The 26,194-nt window shown below is 44.6% G+C and overlaps 1 protein-coding gene across 1 annotated transcript in view; it reads left to right on the top strand.

Annotated features, from left to right (window-relative positions):
* Nucleotides 1–5,071: 5,071 nt before the first annotated feature.
* The window catches only part of NFATC1 (nuclear factor of activated T cells 1), a 401,790-nt gene continuing 380,667 nt past the window's right edge, over nucleotides 5,072–26,194 (top strand). Inside the window, exon 1 of the mRNA XM_078687571.1 lies at nucleotides 5,072–5,710. Coding sequence (XP_078543697.1) covers nucleotides 5,629–5,710 — 82 coding nt within the window. The 5' untranslated portion in view covers nucleotides 5,072–5,628. The remainder of the gene's footprint in view (nucleotides 5,711–26,194) is intronic.

Raw genomic sequence — 26,194 nt, forward strand, 5'->3', positions numbered from 1 at the left:
AGCTGTTACAGTCTTTGGCGAATGCATTTCGGCTACATGCCTTCTTCAGCGCCCTATCGTGCGAGGTAAGACTTCAAAACTAAGTCCCAGTCCTGCTTCCCTTTATATGTGGGTCTGGAGACTCCTCCCCAAGCTGATTTCGCTCACCTGTTGGTGTCCGTGAAGAGTATGCGGACTCCAACTCCCGGAATGCAAAGAGTGAGTGCATCTGGGTCGGCGGTGTGGGGGGTGCGTTTTAGTTGGTAAATAGCTTGTCCAGATAGTGCAGGAAGGAAATGAAGATACGTACAAAAGCTGCCAACATCTTCAAGGCCTCCCCTGGGCCCCCTCGGTCTGCAGCTACCTCAAAGTCCAGGTAGGAGTGTCAGCAGGGACAGCCATTCAGCAAAGCGTCCTAACGGAGGTAAAGTACCCCCTACCTCCTGGGACCTCCTGGAAAATAAGGTGGACACCGTAACTCTCGGTACCCCGAGTAGTGACGTCGCTGAAGAACAACGATGGTTGCCAGTGTGTGTGTGTGTATATATATATATATATATATATATATATATATATATATATATATATATATATACTAATTAAAATATATATTTATATATATATATATATATTTTAATTAGCATGTGCTCAAGCAACAGTACAGAATTGAAAAGATAAGTCACCATTGCAAAGATAATGAATCACAAAGTACAATATTTGCATAAGGACATGGATAACATCTTATGCCATGGCCTGACAAACAGTAGACAACTCCCCCGAATGACACAACCGAATCACTAGGAAAGTAGCTGTAGTATTCTCCACTCCTTAATCTCTCACAGACCATGGTACCCTTGCCATCCCCCAAACCTGTTCCCATATGCGTGGACATACTCTGCTGAGATACACTGTGTGCTCTGCCCGCTAACACTGGTCTAGGTCCGCCTCCCAATCAGTTACGTTGGGGGGAGCAGCCCCCCAACATGGTGCAATTTTGCGCTTAGACGCAGTAGAAGCTAGAGCAAGCCATATTTTCTGATAGCGATGTTAGGCCACTTCGCCCAAAGGAGATGCCACTTAGCCTCCAACGGGAACTCCTGTCCCATAACCAAGACCATTATTTGTCTAATTTCAACTCAGTAATTTTGTATCACAGGGCAATCCCACAACAGGTTGAACAAGCATTTGCAATGCAATAGGTCTCGCATTTACGTGAATTTGAGCTATTGACATTGTAAATGACAATGCCTTTTATTTTTGTTTTCATTTTTAAAACATAAATAAAAGGCATTGTCATTTACAGTGCCAATAGCTTAAACTTGCAAGGTGGCGAGACCTATTGCATTGCAAGAACTTGTTTTTGTTTGGGAAAATGGGGTTAGAGTTCAAAAGTGCCTCGTAGTCCCCGCTTCCTCCTCACACTGTGAGACTCTTCTGCAAGTTGGAAGGTATGCTACAATGTAAAACAGTATCAAAGCCCCACGCCCCTCTGGTCACTCACACACAACACCACATCGATTTTATAGCAAATAACCTGTACTTGGAATAAACCTTACGTTTGTGCCTTCCGCTGATTGGCGGATGAAATGTGACCCGATTCACCTGAGGCAATTGTCAGTGGGAAGGCGGCTCGAACCGGCTTCCACTTTGTGCCTCCTCCGCCCCCGAAAACTCACTTCATTTAATGGATAGACACGACTTGCTGGAAAGAGAAGAACGAAAACGGCAAAGTGAAAGGAGGGGATTTTAAAACACGATCCTGCAGAGACGGTTTGAGTAAAAATGTGAAATTAAATTTACTCAAGCCACTATTACATTTATATACGACCACTGTGAGATATTGAAGGAGAATGTATCTAAAAAAAATCAAAAAACACATACAGGGGGAAATAAAAAAATACAAGCAGTGCACATATTTTAGCTGCTGGGCCGAAATGTTGTGCTGTTGGTGCACCACATTACAATGAAGTCACTGCAACCCTTGCCAGCTAAATCGCTTTGTCTGTAAGGACAGGGGTTTATAGCAGCTGTGCTTTATGATTAATTAAGCTGTGAATCGGGCGCCATGTTAATATACGTAAGGCACTCGCCCGCTTCCTCCATCTTAATTAAATATAAAGCGCAGCTGCCAAAAAGCACCCGGCCCTACTGACAAAGCAATTTTGAAGTCGGAAGAAGTGGGCGAGTGCCTCAGTTTTATGCACAGGGCTCCCGCTCCACAACCTAATTACATAAAGTCCAGCCGGGGGAAAGCGCCCGGCCATATTCATAAAGCGGTTTTAAAGGATAAGGAAGTCTTGTACCTTACTTTTATTGACACTGAGCTCACTTCACAAATAAAATGAACGGTAAACGAAGCGGCCAAAAAGCGAAACCATTAACTGCAACTCAGCATATTGGACTGTCACAAACGTAAAACAAAGTTCCCGTGAAACACACATCAAACAGAAAAGCGAATGAAAACAGTACTTAGGCGCTGCTGCTCCAGACCAGTACTTAGGCGCTGCTGCTCCAGACTAAATGGAAGTCACTATCGGATCAACAGCCAGTAAAAACCCAGCATACAAAATGTATGCCAACGTTAAACAAATGGAGAGCAGCAGGACATATTAGCCGCCAATAGGCAGAGTTCCACTCAACAAGTAGATTACTTTATGTCTCGGAGAGACAGCGCATGCGCTGCCTAGGCAAGACCTAAAAAGGTCCCCTCCTGCCCACACTCCCGGTGATAGAGAGAGGTAACAGCATGCCCCATTCGATGCAGCAATGTTCTAGAATAATGTGTCGTATGTAGGATCTTCAGTTGGACTAACCAAAAATGAGATCTTACTGCAACTTCTCTGGGACGCTCTTAGGCCAATATCCTTTAATTGATAATATTGATGTTCTCTCGTCCTCTAGGGGACACTTATGATAAATTGTTTTTTATTGTGTTCTTGGGACATGGACAAAGTTTAATATCTTTTTGCTATGATAATCTTAGTTTATTTTTGTATGAATGTAAACCCTTTTCTTTATTATTGTGACTTATCTTCTAATTCGATATTTATTTACTTTTTTTGCAGATGTATATAGCGTGAACTCGACCCGAAGGTATTGGAGCGCTTTCCATGAGTACCGATTACGTTACACAAGGACACATTCATTTTTTTGGTAGGCACGGAGAGATTACGTGATTTGCCCAGAATCACAGGATGTGGACACGACCATGAGGCTCGAACCTTGGTTTCCCAGCTCTAAAGTCGGCAGTCTAGCCCTCAGACCACATCCTCTCCTTAAACTTAGCATGGGCCTCTAATGTACATATTTCTTTATCTACATTGGGCCTTGTTTTGTTAAGTAGAGCACCTCACACGTTATCCATGAATGCTACTCATGCCAAGCTACTAGAGGGGTGCTGAAGCTATCCTTACTGAAATCTGTTTGCCATTGTTCGTCTTTGTGTTTGGGCATTGTTCAAATCATTCACAGTTCACATCAACACTGAGACATTTCTCCTCACTGCCAAACGGGCAGGTTTCCCTTTACAGACGGTCCTCTTTTAAGGTCTGGCCTTGGCAATGTCTTTTAAGATTTTACTAAAATTATATGTATAGAATACTTACTGGGGGTTTCAACAAGCTCTCTTCTTCCATAGGTCTATTATTGTGTCATTCACATTTTCTCCCTCCTACTACAGGGCGGGGCAATAGGTTAGCCCACAGACTAACTTCACTGTGAGTGACAGCACTCTGTCCTTTCACAAGCAGCGCATCCACACACAAAGTAGCTCCCTTCAATTCCAGGAACTACAATGCCAATGTGCGCTTTAAGAGTCCCAAACGTAGCCTCTGTTAATTGACTAGGGCCCACAAGTTTCCCCAAAAATAATGTTTGCAAAAACCAAGAAAAAATATCAAAAGCGTCCACGAAGCCAAAAGGCTGACAAACAACGCCAGCCCTATTGGCTTTGCCAATGCTTGATTGTTGGGGTGGTGGCATTTGAGCACCAAAGCAAGCAGCAGCTGCTCGTGCATTAGCTTCATTCCACACCAGAATTCCACTTTCATAAATCAAAACGGGGTTGCCCAGGCATTTAGTGAAAAATAACAATAAATCCGAGCGGCTGGAGCAAAAAAACGCACGAATCCCATTTCAATCTGTTCTTCATTTAGCAGAATGGGATTTTCCTTTCTGCTCCTTGCCAGGGTCTGCTCCTTTCCAAATTTCCACAGCGGGGGAAGCCTAGCACTACTTGAAGTAATGACTTATACATGCAGAGGCAGGCAGACAAGGAAAGAGAGAGAGGGATTGAGAGAGAGAGAGAGAGAGAGAGAGAAAGTGAAATGTGGCAAAGAAAGGGAGTCACGGTATGGAAGACCCGGGAAAGAGAGAGAAAAATAAATGGAGGGCGGAGTACACGATACATCAACATTAAGTCAATTGTCTGATAGGAGAGAAAATAAATAAATGAAAATAGAGGAGAGGAGTAGTTTGAGCGGTTTGGAATAGTTAGCAAAGGAGTAATAGGAAGAAAGGCGGGAGAAATAACGAGTTATGGAGAAGGAGGGCAATATATTGATTCCAAATTAAAAGTATGGAGAACATGGGGCGTGGAGGTAACAGCTGGCAGGAACGAGAGGAGAGGGAGAGGTGTCTCTTTCTTCTCAAATAACTTTTCGAGCTGTGGAAAGAAGCATCACAGAATTTGGGCGAGGAGCACTCTTTCTCGACATTCCAGCCTCGCGGACCCCCGAGTTTCCTTCAAAGGCACTTTGCCGCCGTCTGCCTTGGTTTAACGGCACACGTAGCCCAACTTGAATAACTCTGGCTAGTCCCCAAAAAAGTATGGCTGGTGCGCTGAGGAGGAGCTGAGAAGGTGCCTTGGCGCGCGCGCCGGCTGGCAGCAGAGGTCTGCGGTGGTGCGCCCCTCTCCTCCCGCCCCGGCCGGCTCCTGAGGAGGCTCGCGGCTCCCGTGACGTCCTCGGGCAGAGGGAGGGGGCGGGAAGGAGCCGGGGAGGGAAGGAAGGGGCAGGGGAGGGAGGAGGAGGCGGGGAGGTGTTTTCCAGCTTTAAAAAGGGCAGCAGGCGCAGACAGCCCGGCTCTGCGTCAGAGGGAGACTTGGAGACTCTATAGATATATTTTGGAAAAAAAAGTTACTGGAAAAAAAAACACAAGCAACAAACTAGCAGTGTGAGTGGTAGAGCAGAGGTTTGAGGCAGCTGAGAGAGCCGGGACGCACTTCAAGTGTCAGGGGAGAGAGGCTCGACCTGACAACTACTGCCAGAGAGGACGCGCTGCCTTCCAGACGTATCATTTCGCTCACTCCTGGCAGCGCTGGCAGTGGAGCAAAGACACTCCCTCGACTATACCCCCAGAAGGAAACCAGAGGGCACAAGCTTGCCACGCTGCCCTGAAGGAGAGCTCGCCGCCCAGGGAGGAAGGACGCGCGCTGCCAGCTGACAGACAAGTCACCTTGCTCCCACTGCCACCCTGCTCGTGGCAAGCGAGTCACCCGCTCCCCAGGCGCTGCCAGTGACAGCGGTGCACCGCTGCCCCAGCCGGCTCTCTTCGGTGCAGTGACTTCCAGTCAGAGTAAACTTCCGAGAGGCGCGCGGTCCACTGTCCGAATCTCTGCCGGGAGGAGGCCGGGACTGGCTCGGGCTGTGGATGCCCCTCGCCCCCGCAGGAGCCCTGGAGCTGCACGCCGCCCTCTACTCGCGCCTTGGCAGCATGAAGTCTGCGGAGGAAGGTACCGTGCGCCCCGCGCCAGCCTTTGCGCCCGCGCGGCGTGCCAGCTGCGGACGCTGCCCTGTCCCTTGATGCAGACCCCCGCCCCTCCTCCTCAGCCTAGAGCCCCGCGTCTTGGCAGGCGCCCCGCTCCCCTCCCCCACGGGCTTCCCTCTGCTCACTGCCTCTGCCTGGAGCCTGACCAACAGGTGTCTCCTCTCACTGCCCGGCGCATCTGGAGAGGAGATCACACGAGGGGCGCTGCGCCCAGTGACCGTGTGCACGAGTTGGCGCATCTGGGCGAATATGTGCATGCCTGCACGTGTATTCTAGTGTATATATGTGCTTGCATGCATGTATGCTTATGTGTGTGCCTGCTGTGGTTATTTGTGTTGCGTTTGTGCCTCTGTGTTTGCGCAACACGTGTTTTGGTAGTTCGTATGTTTATGCGCACTTGTGTGGCTGTGTTTTTATTTATGTCTTTGCGGGCATCTATGTGTGGTTTATCTGTAACTTTATTGTTTGGATGTAGTTGTTTGTGTTTTATGTCTCTGTGTTTGCACATTTTGTATGCTGGATTATATGTCTATGTGCTCTTGTGTATATTTCTTCATTTTTGGATACTTGCGTGAGAAGGCACATATTTCTGTGTGGCTGTTGGTATTTTGTGCCCCTGTGCTTGCGTATTAAGTGTAATGCTAGTTTATATGTTAAGTGCATGTGTGTAGTTGTGTCCATATTTGTCTATCCGCCTGTATTTGCAGGCATGGATGCCCATTGCGGCGCCTGCTGTGTTAACATATGGTTCTGTGTGTTTGTTTGCGCATTGTTATGCTAGTTTATGTGTTTATGAGCATGTGTGTGCTTGCATGGATTTCTGTGTGCATGTATTTGCGTGCGTGCTCATGCATGTTTTTATTTGAATGCCTGTTATGTTTGTATGCCGTTGTAAGTGTTTGCGAGTCAAGTGTGTGTGCGGTGTGTGCGTAGGTCACATTAGCTCCAAGTGACTCGCCTTCAACATTTCAAACTGTCGAGCGTTCATTGGTGTCAAGAGATCGTCAAATTGCATTGAAGTATAGGTGTGCAGTAATAAGGGTCGGGCCCTGCTATTGAGGGTCCCTCTAGAGCTGATGAAAGTGCATGCTCATCTGTCTCGCGCGCACCTTTCTGTTGATATAAAGTTTTCACCGGGGCACAAGTCGCGCGGCGTGCGCGCACGTGCCGTGCCATTCATGCGCCGCATGACGCAACACGCTGGGCGGTGGGAAGGGGCTTTGAGGACTGCTCGCCTGCAGACCTGCTCAGGCACTCCCGCATTTGTGGCGGCGCCCGCCTCTGTGGGCCCCAGCCCAGGCCCCACTGTGTCAGACGCGCGCGAAGCCCTGTGTCAGGTGCAGTGGGGAGCCCTGGGGCTCAGTGGCCTGCACTGATTGGGTCTGGCAGTACCTTTGTGGAACTTTCAGCTGATCACCTGGAAATTGGTTTCTGCAGCATCCAGTTGGTATTAAATGAGCTACTGGAAATATGAAGAAATTATGCGAAAAAAGTCCAGTTAAAGATTGTTATATTTTGGTGTCGGTTATTTTTTGTCAAATCTTGTGTGTTGGATCGGTTTATATTTTGTATTTGCCATTAAAAACTCCCTTGGTTTCTTTAACGTTGGAACCTATATGCCTCACGTAGGTTCAGATAAAAACCATACGTATAGTCCGATGCCTGAAGCCCAGGCCCGGACTGGCCATTGCGGGCACTGGGCAATCCCCCGTGCACCGAAAGGGTGGGGGCCGGTTTGGGGCCCTGGGGGCCGTTTTTGTTACAGGGCCGTTTTAGCAGCATAGGACTGAGAACCAAAACCGGCCCTGTCAAAGAGCTCGGTTGCACCCCCAGGGGGCCGACCGAGCACTTTGCCAGGGCCGGTTTTGGTTCTCAGTCCGGCCCTGCTGAAGCCCACATGTCTCTACTTGGACCAAGTGAAACTACTTGCCCCTAGATAAGTGGCATGTCCATAGGGGTAAAATGTTCCACCACGCCCCCTGGCGGGTGCCAGCCATCCGTACCAGATGGATAATAGCAAAGCATTACTTGCACTCTCCTGAAATATTGTAGGAGGGATGCAATACTGAATCTATTGCCAAAGGCATGCAGGAGTACGTACAACACACCGATGTAGTACTCTGCAACAAACTCATATGCATTTCAGAATTGACCCCAAAACATCTAAACAGGCAATAACAAGGGAATATTCAGGGGATAGTAATGCACAATTAGTCCAAATGAAAAGAGCAATGTGCCCTGTGCACTTATACTGATAAGGAGTCGTACCTTTTGGGCTGATTAATAAATGCACGCAAGATTACGTAAAAGGATACAACAGGAGCATATTTTTACCCACTCAAGAATGCCTGCGTGAATTGACCCCAGTGTGTCTAAACTGCACGGTGTGGATTTAGGAAGCCCCAGGCCCGGCTTCATCCTTGGTCACATTTTGAGATCCAGAGCATATCAAGTTGTGTCAACCTGCTTTCGTTCCCCGAGCTGACAAAATTGCAATGCTTAGAAGCAGATTGACGCTAGAGTTAAGCGCTGCATCACATCTCCAGTGATTGTTACATTTTGAGGGCGGTTTAACACAACAAAAATATTGGAGGACCTGTACAAAAAAAGTGAAGGTCACCTAGGAAAACGATCACAGGTACCTGTGGAACGGGAGCTCTTGCACGTGTCCTGACGTCACTAGCTGACTTATCCGAGTCCCTGAACACTTAAAAAAGAAAAGAAAAGGTGGTACTTTTTTGTGTACATTGGATGAAAGTGAGCCATTTTTATACAGGTTCAGACTAGGGAATCCTCGTTCACTATTTACTCATGACGTGGACTGCTTCAGACCGTTTTTGTGGGGGTTTTTCACGGCTCTTTTAATAGAAAAAGGAAAAAGACCCTTAATGGGCAAGTCGAGAGATGGAGAAATTCTTATTGCCTCGCAGGGAGACTCGATCCTGTTTCTGGAGCCCGCGCACTTACCCCAGCAGCGGGCGCCTTATCCTGGCCCCTTCCTCACCAGCCGTGTCAGCTTTGTTTATTCAACATCTAAGGTGCTGCAGGAGGCTGCAAGGGAGGGTCAAACGGCGTGCGCACAACCGCTTTTTGTTTATTTTGTTAGCAGGAATCTCTGACGAGACCTCTGCACAACCCTTGAAGTTAGGCGCTCTCGGCGAGGACGGAATGCGCCCTCCCTCTCTAGGAATGGTACCCCCGGGTCAACAGGAGACGCCGCCCCTCCATCCATCCAGAGCGCATCATCACACTGTGAACTGACAGGAATACACAAACAGCAGGAACTCTGCGAACAATGGCTGTGACAGACGGACAATAGTGTACTATAGCGCGCTCTTCATTCCTATGGCTTGAGAGACACGGCAGTGCTTAATTTGTAAAAAAAAAATACATAAGTGGTAGGGCTGTCGTCAGGAGGCCAGTGCAGCTTGCACCAGGCATTGCCCCTGCTGGCGCTGCTAATGACAGTACCAACACAACTACTAACCATGACGCTACCCAAGTGTGACAATTCGGACTATTTCAGGCCCCCAAAGCTATAAGAATGGCTTGGGCGACAGGTACTATTCATTTTAATGTTTATTGAATGAATACATTACCTGTTGCTGTGGTCATATCCAAAATAGCCAGACAGCTCCACTTTGTGGCAGCTGTCACAAGTCCCGGTGTTGAGAATTAAGCCCCGAACGCTGGAAACCACCGGCTTAAATTATGCTCTGGAGACAGGCCAGCTAAACATGGCCTTTTTGGTACAATAACAACGGTTGGCATTATTACCCAGCTCAGTAGAAATATAACGGAACAATTAAAAGTGGATAATATCCCCTGAACTTACAGGTTATACATATAGAAGTCCTCAGTAGGCGCATGAACCCACTTGGCTACCATCAAACGCTGTAACGAGGGGCTTATTCCTACAGGGAGTGATAGAACCCTAATTGGGGTGGCAGAAGCTTTTCCTTCTTAGTTTGCAAGCTCTGGATCTTTATGCCCCTCTCACTGAGATCTCAAATGAATAGGTCCCTCTGAAGACATGGCTTTTTATCTCCAGCATTAAATAGGTCTCCTTTTGGTCAGGACAGTTTAATAAAGCTAGCACCAAGACACCTAGGCATTCGCACACTCTATAACAGTTTTATTTACTTAATACTGCGTGTTAACTTCCCTCATGGTTTAGCTCTGCCTCTTACCCCCACCCCCTAGCTCTTGGTACATCCCTTTCTGCCAATGCGTGAGTCTATCTAGACCCTGCACAGCCTTTTACATTTTTAATCTTTTAAAAATTTAATTTAAATAAATGTAAGTTGAATAAAATGTAATTTTTAATTTTTATGTCATCTTGCTGGCACAGCTCATCAAAAAGTTTGATTTTTCAGTTGTATTTTGTGCTTATCACACCCACATTGTGGTGTCAGTGTCTGGGAACATGGAAGACACTGCCACCAGATTCCATAATTGCATACAATTTGGGTAAAACCGAAGTCCTGCTGTTTGGTAAAAACACCTCATTCTGGTCTCCTACTTTGTTTCCTCAATAGCTGGGCTGTTTATCAACTCCAGTTTCAAAAGTCAAAAACTTAGGGTTCATGTCTGATAGCAGCCTGTCATTCGAAAGCCAGATCAATTCTATCGCACCCTCGTCCTTTTAAACTCTGAAACTCTTGAGGAAAGTCTTTCCATTTATCCCACGGGAGACGCAGAAAACTGTGTTCTCTGCCCTCTTATTGTCCAAATTCGACTGACTACTGCAATGTCTTATTCATCATTGACAGAAAAAAACTTTAAAATAAGCTGCAGGTCATGCTAAATGCAGATTATTGCTCGGCACCCCAAATATATATCTGTCTCCCACGCTCTGACAAAACTACACTGGCTTCCCATGAAGAAACGCATTGACATGAAAGCACTTTGTATAGTCTTTAAATCATTGCACGACTCTGGCCCTGACTACTTAAAGCAAAGCTTTCGCTTTCCTTACATTCATCTTCTGCATATAACTTATCTTTTCTTAAAGTCAGAAGATCAAAGAGGGGAGGCAAACGTTTTGTCACTTGCGCTTCCAAACTTTGGAACACTCTTCCTCCTGATCTGAAAACAATGACAGGATTGCTTCCCTTCAGGAAAGGTCTGAAAACATGGCTTTCTAGTTGTTAGATTCCTCATCACGTCAATCCTTAACTGTACTACCTTTCTTTCTTCAGTTGGATCTGCGCCTAAACACTTTCAGGCATCAGTGTCCTTTATACATTCTCATTTCATTTCATTTTAGTGGTTATCAGTTTGTGATTTGTGTCAGCCAAATCTAAATCTTGGACCCACACTCGGTTTATTGTGTTAAAAGGAGAAATATCAAGTGTAACACTGTAAGAACGCTCCCAAACATGATAACATCAACAACAACAGGGAATTTATATTTCATGAAAGGATGCCATCATTTCAAGTTTAGCAACTTTGTAATGGACGACATCATCATTGTGAATCACAGCGGTTTCCTGCGTTTTGAGTGTGAAAAACTAAAAAACAAAAGAAAAAAACAAACAGACTATTACATCTTGTACTATGTAAAATACTCTTGAACTTGGGGTGCATGATGCAGGACTCCAGAGAGAATCAGGGGACAGCGACAGGAGGTAGGAATTGTTAGGGATTTGTGGAGGAGTAGTTCATGGAGAGAGCTTGAAAAGGGTTTTGGAAGCCTTTCAGCATTCAGCTTTCAGCCTTTCAGCCACTCCCTTCTACCCACACCCTGTCCCCTTCACTGCTAACCTATGGAATTAGGCAATGCTGCGGCCATTGTGTTTGCCATATAATTATGAATTTGCTGTATTTTCCACATAATCAATTTCCTACATAATCAGATGTTGCTAGTTCAAACATCAAAAGTTAATGAAAATGTTGGCAACATATATTTCTTCTGCAGTGGAAGGCGCTTCGCAAAAGTTGACTAGTCATCTTTTAGTTGATTATTGTTGCATTTGGTTGTTAAACAGGTACTAATGAGATGAAACCTTTGTCCGGAAAGAGTTCCCTTGATTAAAAATTAATTAGAAAATAATGAAGAAAAGCTGTCATAAACCCTGTTGCAAAATTTGGTCCTTCCCTGTCCCATAATTCAAGTGACCCTACTTATACCCTGTCATCAGTCCTTTTCAGCTGCTCTCATCATCTATGGATCTCCCATGTCTCCTTCTATTGCTCTTCCACCTCTTTGACATGAGCAAGAAGTGACGTGCTGGGCTTTTAAAATGTACATTTCACCATAACTACTTTAGGGCATTACAGCACCATAATATACACTTACTATGAACCATTTTTTAGCTATCTCATTAAATGTCAACTGTCAGAATATTTCAGTTAAATATTGTTTGAGTGATACTTCTTTGAAATGATTACTATGTACAGCACATACATTTTTTCAGTGCAAAAGATACTGATCCCAAATCACAAAGATGTTGCTGTGACTTATGCTTGTAGTACTTCTGGCTTACTCAGGAATTCCTAGAGCATGCATGAGTAAATCGGGAGTACTCCTAGCTTACATTTGGAATTCAGGAGTATGTCAGGAGTAATACAAGGGTAAATCTCTATTACACATGGACAATGAGATTTATATATTATCTAATAAAGCACAGCATTCACCTGTATGTTCCGTGGTGAGGTGTCATATCATAATGTTTGACTTCACTCAGGTAGGTCGCATGGCTGACAATCAATTAATCTGTAGATTTGTAGAGCGCTTCAAGTCACCTGTGAGGATATCCAGGCACTGGCAGGGTCCAGTTGCTAAGCCAAATGGCTATGGTTTCAGGGACTTTCAGTTCTCTGGAATGAAATGGAAGAAAACAGGATTTCTAAAGCGCCTGGTTACCCATAGGCATCCCTGCGCTGTTGCCTGATTACACACTGAGCTGTGACCCATTCAATTCGTGGAAGAGATGGGGAGGTCCATAGATGGAAGGGTAGCTCTTTCCATGTCCTTGCTGTTAGGTAGGAGAAGGAGCGACTTCCATATCTGCTACTTCGGATGCGGGGTTGTGGGTTAGAGAAATGGGCACATAGTGGAGGTGTCTGGTGGGCTGATGTAAGTTCAGGCGGTGGTTCAAGTAGGCTGGTCCACAGTTGTGTAGGGCCTTATATGCATGTTCCAGGTGCTTGAACTGTCCTCTTTTCTGTACATGGAGCCAGTGGAGTTCCCTGAGGTAGGAGTTGATGGGTTTGTCTAGGGAGATTCAGGAAGAGTCTAATCTGGCTGTGGCATTCTGTATGGTCTATAGTTGTCATTAGAGGTGAAATGCGATCCCTGCGTAGAGGGCGTGGCTACAGGATTGCGGTGTAGAAGACATTGCCCTGAAGTGGCTAAAAAGCTGTCTGACAGATAGAGGGCAAACGGTCATGTTGGGCCCCTATATGTCTCAAAAGTTCCGGTTAGATAAGGGAGTACCACAGGGCTCCTGCCTGAGCCCTACTCTCTTTAACATATATATGGCGCCCCTGGCCAAAATTGTGCAACCCTTTCGGTTTGAGATTATATCATATGCTGACAACACCCAGCTGATCTTCTCCATGGAATCAAATCTGAATGAGGAAAGATTGCGGTTTTCGGCTGGTATGATGGCCATTTCAAGCTGGATGACAAAATGCTTTCTCCAGCTTAACCCAGGAAAAACTGAGTTTATGCTTCTGGGAAGAACAAATAATCTCAATATGGCTGATTGGTGGCCTGCCCAGCTGGGGAATGCTCCCAAACCCTCATCGTCAGTGAGGAGTTTGGGAATACAATTGGATGACAAACTAACCATGAAGGATAATGTTAAAAACATCATTAGCTCCTGCTACTATAGTCTTCGCCGCCTTCGTAGAACTATCCCATACCTTCCAGTAAAACACCACAGAATTTTGGTCCAGGCGATGGTGGTGAGTTGCATGATCTACGGGAACGCCCTATTGGCCGAAGTGGGTGAAACTTTGATAGCGAAACTAAAAGTCATCCAAAATACTGCGGCAAGGATGGTTTTAAAACCATCCTCCAGGATCTCCATCACTCCACTGCTCAGAGAACTTCACTGGCTTTCAGTGAAAAAGAGATCATTCTTTAAGATCTGCTGTTTCACTTTCAAAGCCATCAATGGTGCAGGTCCCGAGTACCTACGAAAGAAACTTTGTATGCAGTCCTCCTGCCCTAATGTGAGATCAAATGATATTGTTTTGTTAAAGATCCCTCGTATTCAACGCGCTCGTTCAGGGGGCAGAGCTTTCTCGTATATTGCTCCTAAATACTGGAACTCATTACCAGAGCCATTACGTAAATATCCGTCCTATTTGATCTTTAGGAAACAACTCAAGGCCTTTCTATTTTAACCTCTCGAATTTGTTACTCCCTTCCTTCTCCGGTTTCTCTACCTTAGTAAGCGCTGAGATGCCCCTGGGTGAGTCACAAGCTATACAAAAGGACAATAACATAACATAGTCCAGTTGGCTGGAGATGAGGGTCTGGATGATGGTAAGTCTTGAGCTTTGGGGTAGCCATTTGAATATGTTACAAAGCATGTGGAGGATGATGAAACAGGAGGGGGAGACGGAGTTGACCTGAGTGGTCATGGTTAGTTTGTTGTCCTGAATGATGCATAGGTTCCTAGAGTGCAGTGGCTGCTGGTGCCCCAAATATTTAGTGGAGCAACCAAACACACTGAGGTGGATGCAGTACTGGACATTAATAACATGCGGGCACCTTATTGCGAGTATCCAGCACACTGTTCTGAATCAGCGTCTTAGAACCTTAGTAACAGACCAACAAGTCTGCTATAAAGGATGTACATGGCCTCAGTAACAAAGTACTCACAAAGCTTGTGAGTTTGTATATTAATTGGTGATACACTATTAGGCGGACATTGATTCAGAGAGAACAATGTTTTGTGGCTGTCAGAAGTTAATGAACTTAGAATGACATACACACACATATTTTGATGCATCTATGGCAACCGGCGTGTGACACCAAAGTAGTTCAGCTGTGCGTTATTTAATAGAATCCGAAATACACTACACGTGCACAAAGCAACAACAGAAATAATGAGTAAAAAATGAGCCATGACTGCGCAACTATATCCATACAGATTTTATACCACCACTAAGTCTACTTCTCGGCGTGGCATACATTTTGGCTGATAAGGGCACATAACGCGGAGTCACAGAGAAATGAAGAAATGTGCTGGGGATCACACAACACCATCAAAAAGGATGCTGGGTTTCTAACTCTAGTCTTGAAGATTCATAGTCAATAACTTCATCACAAGCCCACATCTGTCGATCACTGGAAGACATTAGAAAGAGAATAGAAAAATAAAAGTTTACATCAAGAACATTTAGCACCATAATTATCATGCTGTGGTATTTAGCTAAAAAGTACACTGAAATAATTTTCAAGACCTATAAATGAATAGTAAGTGCACCAAGAATAATGCAATGTCTGTCAGAGGGTGAACAGTAACACATTGATGACACACAGTAACATGCAGTATCAGCAACTTTACTAGGCCCCAAATTGCGCCGAAGTCGCATTGAGAAACTAGGCCCAAAACACAACTTCCCATACATTCACAACCTCCAGCTATTGTGAACAGTAGCCAACTCAAATAATTACAAAAATTAAAATGTGCTTACTTTACCCACTCCACTGGATCGCCTCCTCCGGTCATCAGCTTCAGTCCCTCTGCGTCTGCAGCCATTGAATCCTCCACACCAATCCAGACGCTGCTCTCACGCTGCTGATAATGTTCAGCAGAGTGAGAGCAGCACCAGGATTGGCTGGAGCGGGCCACCTCGATGCTCCTGCAGGTACTGGAGGCCTATGCCTATGCCTATAGTGTGCATGTCAGGTTGACCGTAGTAAGCAAGCCGGCCAAAAACACATGTACACTGCAAACTGTTGGAGAGAGCATCACTCCCCTGCTGCCAGTCAGCAGCAGTGGCCCCACCCCCCAAACCAGCTAGGGCTGGAGAAAAGGGAAAATAAAATGGAAATAAATTCAATGTATTCCCTTTTTATTATTCACCTTTGTGGCGCTGGTGGTAGGGGTGTTACAAAAGGGGATGTTGGACGGAGCGTTTGAGCAAATCAAACACTCATCCCCAGTCAACTGATCTGGGTTTAATCCATCACCATTCTTTAGCCCACTCAGCCACCCCATTTCAGACATGGCCATATGCAAATCAGTCTGACCCTGTGCCTCATGGGAACAGTCCAGCCCGAACTGCCAAGCCATGTCTTTCATGGACCGGAAACAAGCATCCTGGGACCGGTTTCGGATTCATAATAAAGTGGTAGGGGTGTGACGCTTCTCCACCCTAATGGAGGTGCCGTCGCTGCTACGAGGGTTACTGGTGGTAGGAGTAGGTCCGAGTTCTGATGACCACCAGGATGAGTCCTGTGTGGGCTTTTGTTTCTTAAAATCAGTACTTTTGTCCATTTTGAGCTTCAGGCAGTTGTCCTTCATCCAGTTGGTGACGTATGTCATGCAGTTATGAAAGTTAGTGTTGGTGGTGTCTTCTGAGAGGTAGAGGATGAGTTGTGTGTCATCTGTGTAGGATATGATGTTGAGCCCATGGGCTTTGACGATGCTGGCCAGAGGTGCCATATTAGTCCTGAAGAGGGTGGGGCTGAGCGAGGATCATTGGGGTACTCCACAGATGATGTCCTTGGGTTCGGAGGATAAAGGAGGGAAGGCAGACTTTTTGCGTTCTTCTGGTAAGGAAAGAGCGATCCATCTGAGAGCGGCTTCTTGGATGCCTATGTTGTGCAGCCTTGTGATGAGTGTGTGGTGGGCGACCGTATCGAAGGCTGCAGAGAGGTCTAGGAGTATCAGAACTGCAGTATCTCCTCATTCGAGTAGGGTTTGGATGTCATCGGTAGCTGCGATGAGGGCTGTCTGGTGTTGTGGTTTCTCCACAATCCGGATTGGGAGGATTCGAGTAGGAGGTTCTGTTCCAGATGTGAGGAGGGCTGTTGGTTGATGGCTTTTTCTAATACTTTTGCTGGGAACAGGAGCAGGGAGATCGATCGGTAGTTGCTGAGTTCTCTGGGGTCTGCCAAGGGTTTTTTAGTAGACCATTGACTTCTGCGTGTTTCCAGTCCTGTGAGGATGTGGCCATGGCAAATGAGGTGTTGAACAAGGTGGTGAGTATGTAGCTGATTCAGGCATCGCCTAGGTTGAAAATGTGGTGAGAGCATGGGTCGGTTGGAGCCCCTGAGTGGACTCAGGTCATGATGGATATGGTGTCCTGTGGAGCGAGCAAGCTCTATTCGGTTATTCGGATGTCTGTGGTGGTAGCGTGGTTGTTGTGTTGCTTGAAGAAATCCGACAAACATTACAACTGGAGCAGGAAGCAATACGCAGAAAGTGCAAGACACCTGCTTATAGAGTATATCACTACTATATTGCATGTCATATTATAAACATCTTTGTGAATCTGGTCCAAATAGTAATATAATAGTTCCCATATATTTTATATATTTGCCTGACAAGCCCAAGCATCTATATAGGTGTAATACACATTTTTTCTTACAGAATTCTTCATTTACATTTTTGTGCTTCCTTTGTTGCTTCTCTCTACTTGACTGTAAATGTAGTGCTAAGTCAAACCCAAAGAATATATGTAACCATGTGTTAACATGGGGCACTCCCACTCACATGTATTTAGGTTCCTTCTTCCTCACAATCCCTCCTATCCTTCAGTATTGTTGGGGGAATATAACATAATTGAAGCAGTGTTTGCACTGGTTACCAAAATCCAACCATGCAGTTGAGTGCAAATTGAGGCTATACAGAAGCTCGTCGTACAGGGTGTTGATGATGGGCTAGTTCAGCCTTTCCTATATACTCTTTATAAGGATACTGTATGTCACTGAGATGTTTTGTGACCATATACAACAACGAAGTTGTATAGGGTACTTTATTCCTTATTAAACAAGGTACTTTATTCCGTATAAAATATAGAAATATGCACAGATATTTTAGTTTTCCTATAATTGCCTAAAGTGTGTGAAAATAAACATGATGCCATAAATATACCTTTCTGCTGATCATTGTTCATCTAGGAAAACAGACAGAAGCAAAAGCTCGATTTTGTTATGACTGTTTAAACTGCAGCTTTAATTATACTTTGTATCCTGCCTATCCCCTTGGCTGCTGCCTTTGGCAGCAGGTATTGTGATGTCAGAACTCAACTGATGTAAATCATAACAGTTGAGAAGCTATGTGATTTCTTTATTACAGGTGACTAGAGACGTCACGTCAAGATGCTTGTAATAAGGAAATTTGAGAGGCACATTTATGCACGCCTTGCAGGCTCCAACGTATTATGCTTATGTGCTGCTACATTGTGTAGTTTTTACCCAGCTGAAAAAATATAGCTCATAGACTTTGACTCTTTCCATATCTTGTTCGAAAACACAGTGCAATATTTTCTGAATGCATTGTGTTTTTTAAGAATTTGAATGTCATTTTTAAATAGTTTTGCATATGTGGGCAGCAAAACATGTAATGAACTTCCAAGTATTGTCAAATCTAAGACAATATAGTAGAGATGGGGCAAATACTGTGACCCAAGCCATTTAGTTCATTTAGTGTATACATGTGTGTTTGTGTGTGTGTATTCACTGAAAAAACAAAGGTTACAGGGAGATTGTGGTTAGGCTCAGATTTAATTTGGACAAAATTCACAGAAATTCAGTAGTTCTAGTTACCCGAGCTAACCATAACTTATGCACCCACAATGCACTGCTTATGACCTCACATATTACATCACTCATAACATGGTCAATGACATCCTTCATAACATCTCAAAGGATATCACTAATAACATCATCCACAGAAACACTCTGGCACCCAATTACACCCTTATACAACCTCTCATACACCCACTCACACACCTATATAACCATTCACATACCCATTCACAGACCCATAGAAGAACTAAGACAATCATTCACTCATCCATAGAGCTATTCACACACCTACTCACTCAAACACAACCACTAACAAAACCATTCACTCACCCATATAACCACTCATGCACCTACTCACTAAACGCACTCATCCAGTCATACAGACATACAGACACTTATACACCCACTCATACACCCTTACAGCCACTCACAACCTGCTCAATTACCATACAGAAACTCACACAGCCACCCACACACCCACATACTCATCCACACAGCCACTCACACTGTCACACACTCACTAATACAGCCACTCACACACCCACTCACCCATAAAGCCACGGACACAGCCACTCACCCATTCATACAACCACGGACACAGCCACTCACTCACCCATACAACGACTGACACACCCACAGAACCACTTACATACCCATTCACACATCAATACAACCACTCACACGCCCAGTCACTCACCCTTACATCCACTTATACAGACATTCACTCCCCAACACAGCCACTCACACCCACTCACTTACCTATACACACACTCAAACAGCTACTAACTCACCCATACAGCCACTGACAAACCCATTCCCTCACCCATGCAGCTACTCGCAAAGCCACTCAGTCACCCATACAGACACTCACACACCCACCCACACACCTATGCAACCACTCACACCCACTAACTCACCCATAGAGCCACTCACACACCCACTCACTCACTCTCCAAAACAGCCACTCACACAGCTGCTCATTAACCCATACAGCTACTCACATACCCACTGGCACATCCATACAGCCCCTCACACATCCAATCACACACCCATACAGCCAATCTCACATCCACTCATACACTGATACCCACTGTCACACAGCCACTCAGATGAGATTTTAGAAATAGGATGACTAATTACTATTGCAGAAACAATAGTAATTTAACTTATGATGTAGCTTAGTATATGTCTTTAAGCCACAAAAACATTTACGAAACACTTACACTCACTGGATGATGTCATCAGTGATGCAATTTAAGATGTCATCAGTGATGTCACTGGCCGTGTCATGACTGATGTAATATGTGAGGTAATAAGCAGTGCATTACAGGGGCATATGTTATAGTTAGCTCAACTGCTGAATTTCCATGGGTTTGTACAAGTGAAATCTGAGCCTAACTAGAACCTGTAACCTCTTGTTTTTTTCAGTGAATTTCTACGTTTTTTTAAATTCTATTTACTAACTACAATGTCCATGTAACCTTTGTTTTTATCAGTGAATTTCAATGGTTTTTGATATGTTATTTCCTAACTGTAACCTGTAACCTTTTTGAGTGGGTGTGTGAGTGGCTGCATAGGTAGGTAAGTGGGTTTGTGAGTAGGTGTGTCTGAGTGGGTCAGTGAGTAGGTGCATGAGTCTCTGAGTGGGTCTGTGAGTGGGTGCAGGAGTGTGTGAGTGGGTGCATGAGCATCTGAGTGAGTCTCTGAATGGGTGCATGAGTTTCTCATTGGGTCTGTGAGTGGGTGTGTGAAAGTTTCAGTGTACTTATGATTAGGTGCCTCAGTGTCTGAATTGGTCTGTATGTGGGTGTCTGAGTCCATGATGGTGTCTGTGAGTGGATGCATGACTTTCAGAAGATCTTTGAGTAGATGTATGAGTGTCTGAGTCAGTCTGTGAGTGACTGCGTCAGAATATCAGTGAGCCTGTGAGTGAGTGTGTTAGTGTCTGCATGGGTCTCTGAGGGACTGCATGAAGAATATGAGTGGGTCTCTGAGTGACTGCATGCATGAGTGGATCTGTGAGTGGATGCGTCAGTCTCTGATTGGGCATGTGACTGGGTTTTGTGCATCTCTGAGTGGGTCTGTGCATAGGTGCATGAGAGTCTGACTGGATCTGTGAGTGGGTGCATTAAAATCAAAGTGTGTCTGTGGGTTGGTGTGTGAGTTTCTGAGTGAGTCTTTGAGTGGGTGCATACGTTTCTTAGTGGGACTGTGACTGGGTGGGTGCAGGAGTCTCTGAGTGGGACTGTGAATGAGTATGTGAGTGTCTGAGTGCATCTCTCAGTGGTAGTATCAGATTCAGAGTGGGTGGTCGAGTGGTTTTGTGAGTGCCTAAGTGAAACTGAAGGTGAGTGTATCACCATATATATTTTTTTCTTTCTGCAATATTTGAGAATTTGTTGCGGTGTTACACAGCGGGGCTGCACTGATGGTCATGGCAAATTCGGGAATATCATGCGTAGCAGAAAAAACATACTTTCCAAATACTATGTTCATAAAGGTTTCCACAATCACCCCTATACTCCTCTCATTGGGTCAGGGCACATGCAACCTGACCCCTTATACCACTTTCTGTCACTTGCTTTCAGCTCCGGGGACTGCTGCGATGAGGTAAAATGGCAGTCGCAACTCTTTGCTCAAGTTGCGGCCAGCCAATCACGGCATTCCTCTTGGCTCGGGCATTCGTGATTATTAGCAAAATTGTTGTGAATTACCCATGGTCACAGACATCCTTATTTTTTTCCCTTACATTCCTCAACAACTACTGAATGAATCTACACCGGCTATCTGAAAGCGTGATCTGCAAACCAAAATCTACCTTCCTGCCAAATTCAGTGTAATTCGGTCCAGCGGTTCGGGCTGCAGGCATGTCTAAAGGGCCTATGGGAATTAACAACGTGGAAAGCATGCTTTTTTGTACCCCCCCCCCCTTTTTCTCAGCCCCAAAACTTTCTGTGCACAACAAGACTCACAATTACACTTTTTGGCAAATTTTTGTAAAGATTAGTTGAACTGCGCCAAAAATATAGGCAAGTCAAAAAATGCTTTTCCGTTAAGTCACTTTAGGGCACGAGTTTTAGTTTCTTAACATAAGTATAACTATAAGTATAACTATAACTGCGGAATTTCTATGGCTTTGTGTAGATAAAAAATTAACCTAACTATAACGTCCCTGTAACTTTTGATTTTTTAGTGAATATATATATATATATATATATATATATATATATATATATATATACACACACACACACACACACACACACATTTAATGACTGCGAATAAAAGCTAACATTATTTAGTGCTTCGGAGTATTGTCAAATTTAGTATACACTACAAATCCTAAGCAACCCAATACATGTAGGGGTCGGATTTGATCCTGGAAAAAAAACGTCTGTACGATTCGTATCTGGAGCCCTCTCCGTACGAATCGTAAACATGCCGTACGACCCAACGTGTACGATCCGGACCGGGGTATGATCGCACGGGTACGGTGCGTACCCCTGTGATCATGGGGTGTACGCACCGTATCCCGCGATCGCAGGGTGTACGCACCAGACACACAGCGAACATGGGGTACGGTCCGTACACCCCATGATCGTGGGGTACGGTGTGTACACCCCATGATCGCAGGGGTACGCACCGTACCCGTGCGATCATACCCCGGTCCGGATCGTACTCGTCGGGTCGTACGCACCGTACCCCTGCGATCATGGGGTGTACGCACCTTTCCCGGGGGGGCCGTTCCGTACCTGTTTCGAGGCAAACTCTGCTTCTCCGGATGTTTTCGGCTCCCGTAGAAAAAGCGTCATAGGGTGCGTACCCGACACGATTCGTACTTGCAGGGTCGGAGAAAAAGTTTTTTCCCGAATCGGAATCGACCCCATAATGTGCTTTTTTGTTATATTTTGTTGGAGCTCATATTACCATTGACCAAGCCCCCCCAAAAAAAAGAACAAATAAATAAACTGAAACTCCCATGCCTCACATGGAATCACCTGCATTTTAATCAGTTTATATATATATATATATATATATATATATATATATATATATATATATATATATATATATATATATTGCCTAACGTTTTACCCCCCTCCCATTTAAATTCTCTTTGCAATACAGGCTTATGCCCTTGCATATGATATCATATCATCAGTTCCTCACTTTGAATGTTTTTGATTAAAAAAACAAGCTCAATCATGCTTCGGACCTCGCAGAAGTTAACTGTTGTGACTTAATTTCCTCTGACTCAGGGTAACTACGCTTTCTAACACAGGACGGTGAGCACAATGCCCTCTTTGTAGTGGACTGAAACCGATGTGCGGGCGCTAGTGACGCACACTATCATGGATTACTCACTGTTATCACTTACTCGCTGCCTTATTACACCTCGGTGCTGTTCTTGTGAGTGAGAATAATCACACCAGTAAATCTTTCACCCCTTCTTATCTCACACAACTGCTTGCTCTTTGTGTCCTTATTACAGACCTATTGTACGCACACACAAAATCAATGCCAGTGTAAACATTCACTGCTGAGTATAATATTGCCACCTTTATCTATTTATATATTATCTAATAAAGCACAGCGTTCAGCTGCATGTTTCACTGTGAAAGTTTTCTGTCATAATGTTTGGGCTCACACAGGTAGGTCCTGTGGCTGACAGACATTACAACTGGAACAGGAAGCAGAAAGTACAAGATACCTGCATGTGGAGTATATCAGTACTATATTGCATGTGTTACATCACATGACAAAAATATTGCATCACTACACTGACCTAACCAGTACATCACATTGCAAGTCTAGATAAGTAGAGGTGGAGGTAAGAATTGTCATGATATACTTACTTGACGACATAGCGGTAGGTGATGTGGTGAATGCAATATTTTTGTAGATCGATATTTTCAACCTTAATGCAGTGTCAGACAGTTGCACATGGACAATTGGAAATGGGAGGATTTATTGAGGACCTAAAATGTACACTCCTTGTCCTGGAAGTATGGCTTACATGGGGCTTTTGCTTATGGCAGCAGAAATGCAGTTGGTCGTACAAAGCCTCCTTGTATGAATTTTGTTTGCTCAGTTTAGAAATGAGCGCTTACATTTTGTAAATTACGTAACTGCTGCGTTTTCCTCCTACAATAGTATTCCCGAAACTTAGACTGAGTTGGAGACAGCTAAGGCTGTGCCAACACAATACATTTTCCTACTGGTCTACATAGTGCCTGATGAGAAATACACATTCAGCTAGTCAGTCAAGTACATTTATTGGGCTAAGAGCCCAAAAAAAGATAAACGATCAACAAAAACACAAATACATATGAACAAATTACCTGTATAAAATCACAAGGAATTAATACATACGTGACTCGAAGTGTAATTTTATAACACATGGAATCTCGTTGTTTGATACCAATCAAATCAAATCTCAGTTTAAACAAGCCTATGAAAGATAAGCACAGCAAAAACAGAGACTCTAGCCTAAAAATGCATAATTAAAAGTTCAAGTTTCCCGGTAGTTCTTAAGGTTCTCCTTTCTTCTAATTCTAAGTGCTTGTTGAACGTAACTAATAACACCTAAACAGCAAAACTCTGAGTCTAAAAGCTGTAAGCATTGCAATCTTAAAATATGTGTCCTAAGACCATAGGAACGCAATAGTGGATGTAAAAATTGTAGTCTAGGACATGAAGAAATCCCACAGAAAAAAATAAAATAAGCAAATAGCTGCTTGGAGAAGTTGTCCCAAGGCAACAAGGAAAAATAGAATACCAAGTGTTCTGCTGAGAATATGCTACCAAAAAGAGCAAAGTGCCAAATCTTAAACGAGTCAAGTAAAATCTACATTTGGGGTTCAATGTCCACAATAAATATAATTCTGTCCCTTCTGTGGATTTTATATCTAGGTTCAGATAGACCGAGCTCATGGATAAACACTTAGAAATTCTGGCTGATTTCTCTAATGGTAAAAAAAGAGATTTCACCAAATTCTTTGAGTTGACATCCATTTCTTTAGGTGAATAAAGCAAATTTGACAGACCTAGGTTGAAAGGCGCACTCTTGGCGTATGTTAACCAGGGAATGGAGTTCAAATGGTCTTGTTTTAAGCAATCTTCAAGAACCAATCATGAAAAAATTGTATACAGCGAATACTGGCTGTTGAGCCTTAGAAGGAGCAGTGCTTCCTCAACTATATCCTCGAAATAGGGACACCCAAGGCACAGATGAACAATAAATCTGGTGGAATTTTTAGGAGATGCCAGCAATCTATATACTAATTTGTACTCTATAATTTATAAGGTTCCCGGGCAGGTATAGCCCCAAGTACCGGCCCTGTAAGTCCCCAGAGTAACACATTTACTTTTATACAGTTTGATTAGCTCTTTAAAGAGCTTATGGACACGTTTCTTTGAGAATGTAAAGATTGCCTCAACGATCCTGACATATTGAGAGGATCTCTGATTCAAAAGCTTATCCCATCTCAAATTGTCTGCCAACAAAACTCAGAGATAATAAAAAATTTGCACTTTGGTAATTGGAATTCCATCTATGTTTTGTGTTCCTAAGTGAGTTCTTTTGGTCCATAAATCATTATATATGATTTCTGAGGGTTACGTTTTAAATTTAGCTCCCCCATAAAATCATTACAAGAGTCAAAAAGCAACTTCAACCCATTTGCGTTGCAGGCATTCAAAACTGCGTCATCTGCATAAAGCTGGAAATGGGCAGCTCCCAACTATGGAGAGGTTCTTGCCTCTGGTCACCAGCACCGACTCAAGAGCATTTATATAACAAGCATTTACAATGCAATGGTCTCGGCATTGTTAAAGTTGGAGCTATTGGCATTGCTCATGACATTATTTTTATTTATGTTTTTGTTTTTAAAACATAAATAAATGGCATTGTCATTTACAATGCCAATAGCTTAATCGCTCGCAAATGCGAGACCTATTGCATTTGCACCCACACAGAGCCAAACACACAAAGCCACCCACCCACACAGAGAGCCACCCACACATAGTCATTCACATAGAGCCACCCACACACACACACAGAGCCACCCACACACACACAGAGCCACCCACACACACACATAGAGCCACCCACACACACATAGAGTCACCGACAAAAAAAGCTACCCACAGAGCCACACACAGACAGAGCCACCCACACACAGACAGAGAGCCACACACACACACAGAGCCACACACACACACACAGAGCCACCACACACACACAGAGCCACACACACACATAGAGCCACACACACACACACACACAAAGCCACACACACACACAGAGCCACACACACAGAGAGCCACACACACACACAGAGCCACACACACACACAGAGAGCCACACACACACACACACACACACACACACACACACACAGCTACCCACACACACACACACAGCTACCCACACACACACAAAGCCACCCACACAGAGCCACCCACACAGAGCCACCCACACAGATCCACCCACACGGAGCCACCCACACAGAGCCACACACACAGACAACAACGAGGGGGCAGGAGAGCAAGCGGACTGGGGAGTCCCTGTGTCAGACCTCGCTTTCCGCTGGACCGTTTGGCCTCACCCTCATCGACCCAGAAGCCCCGTTCTTGCGCAGCAAACTGAGCTCAGAACACAGGCAAGGAGCAGAGCATTACTTTCTACGCCATCTTGGAGCCACTTGTCAGCGCCCGCAAAGCATT

The sequence above is a fragment of the Lissotriton helveticus genome, chromosome 4_1, assembly GCF_964261635.1.
Source record: "Lissotriton helveticus chromosome 4_1, aLisHel1.1, whole genome shotgun sequence".
NCBI classification, from domain to species: Eukaryota; Metazoa; Chordata; class Amphibia; order Caudata; family Salamandridae; genus Lissotriton; species Lissotriton helveticus.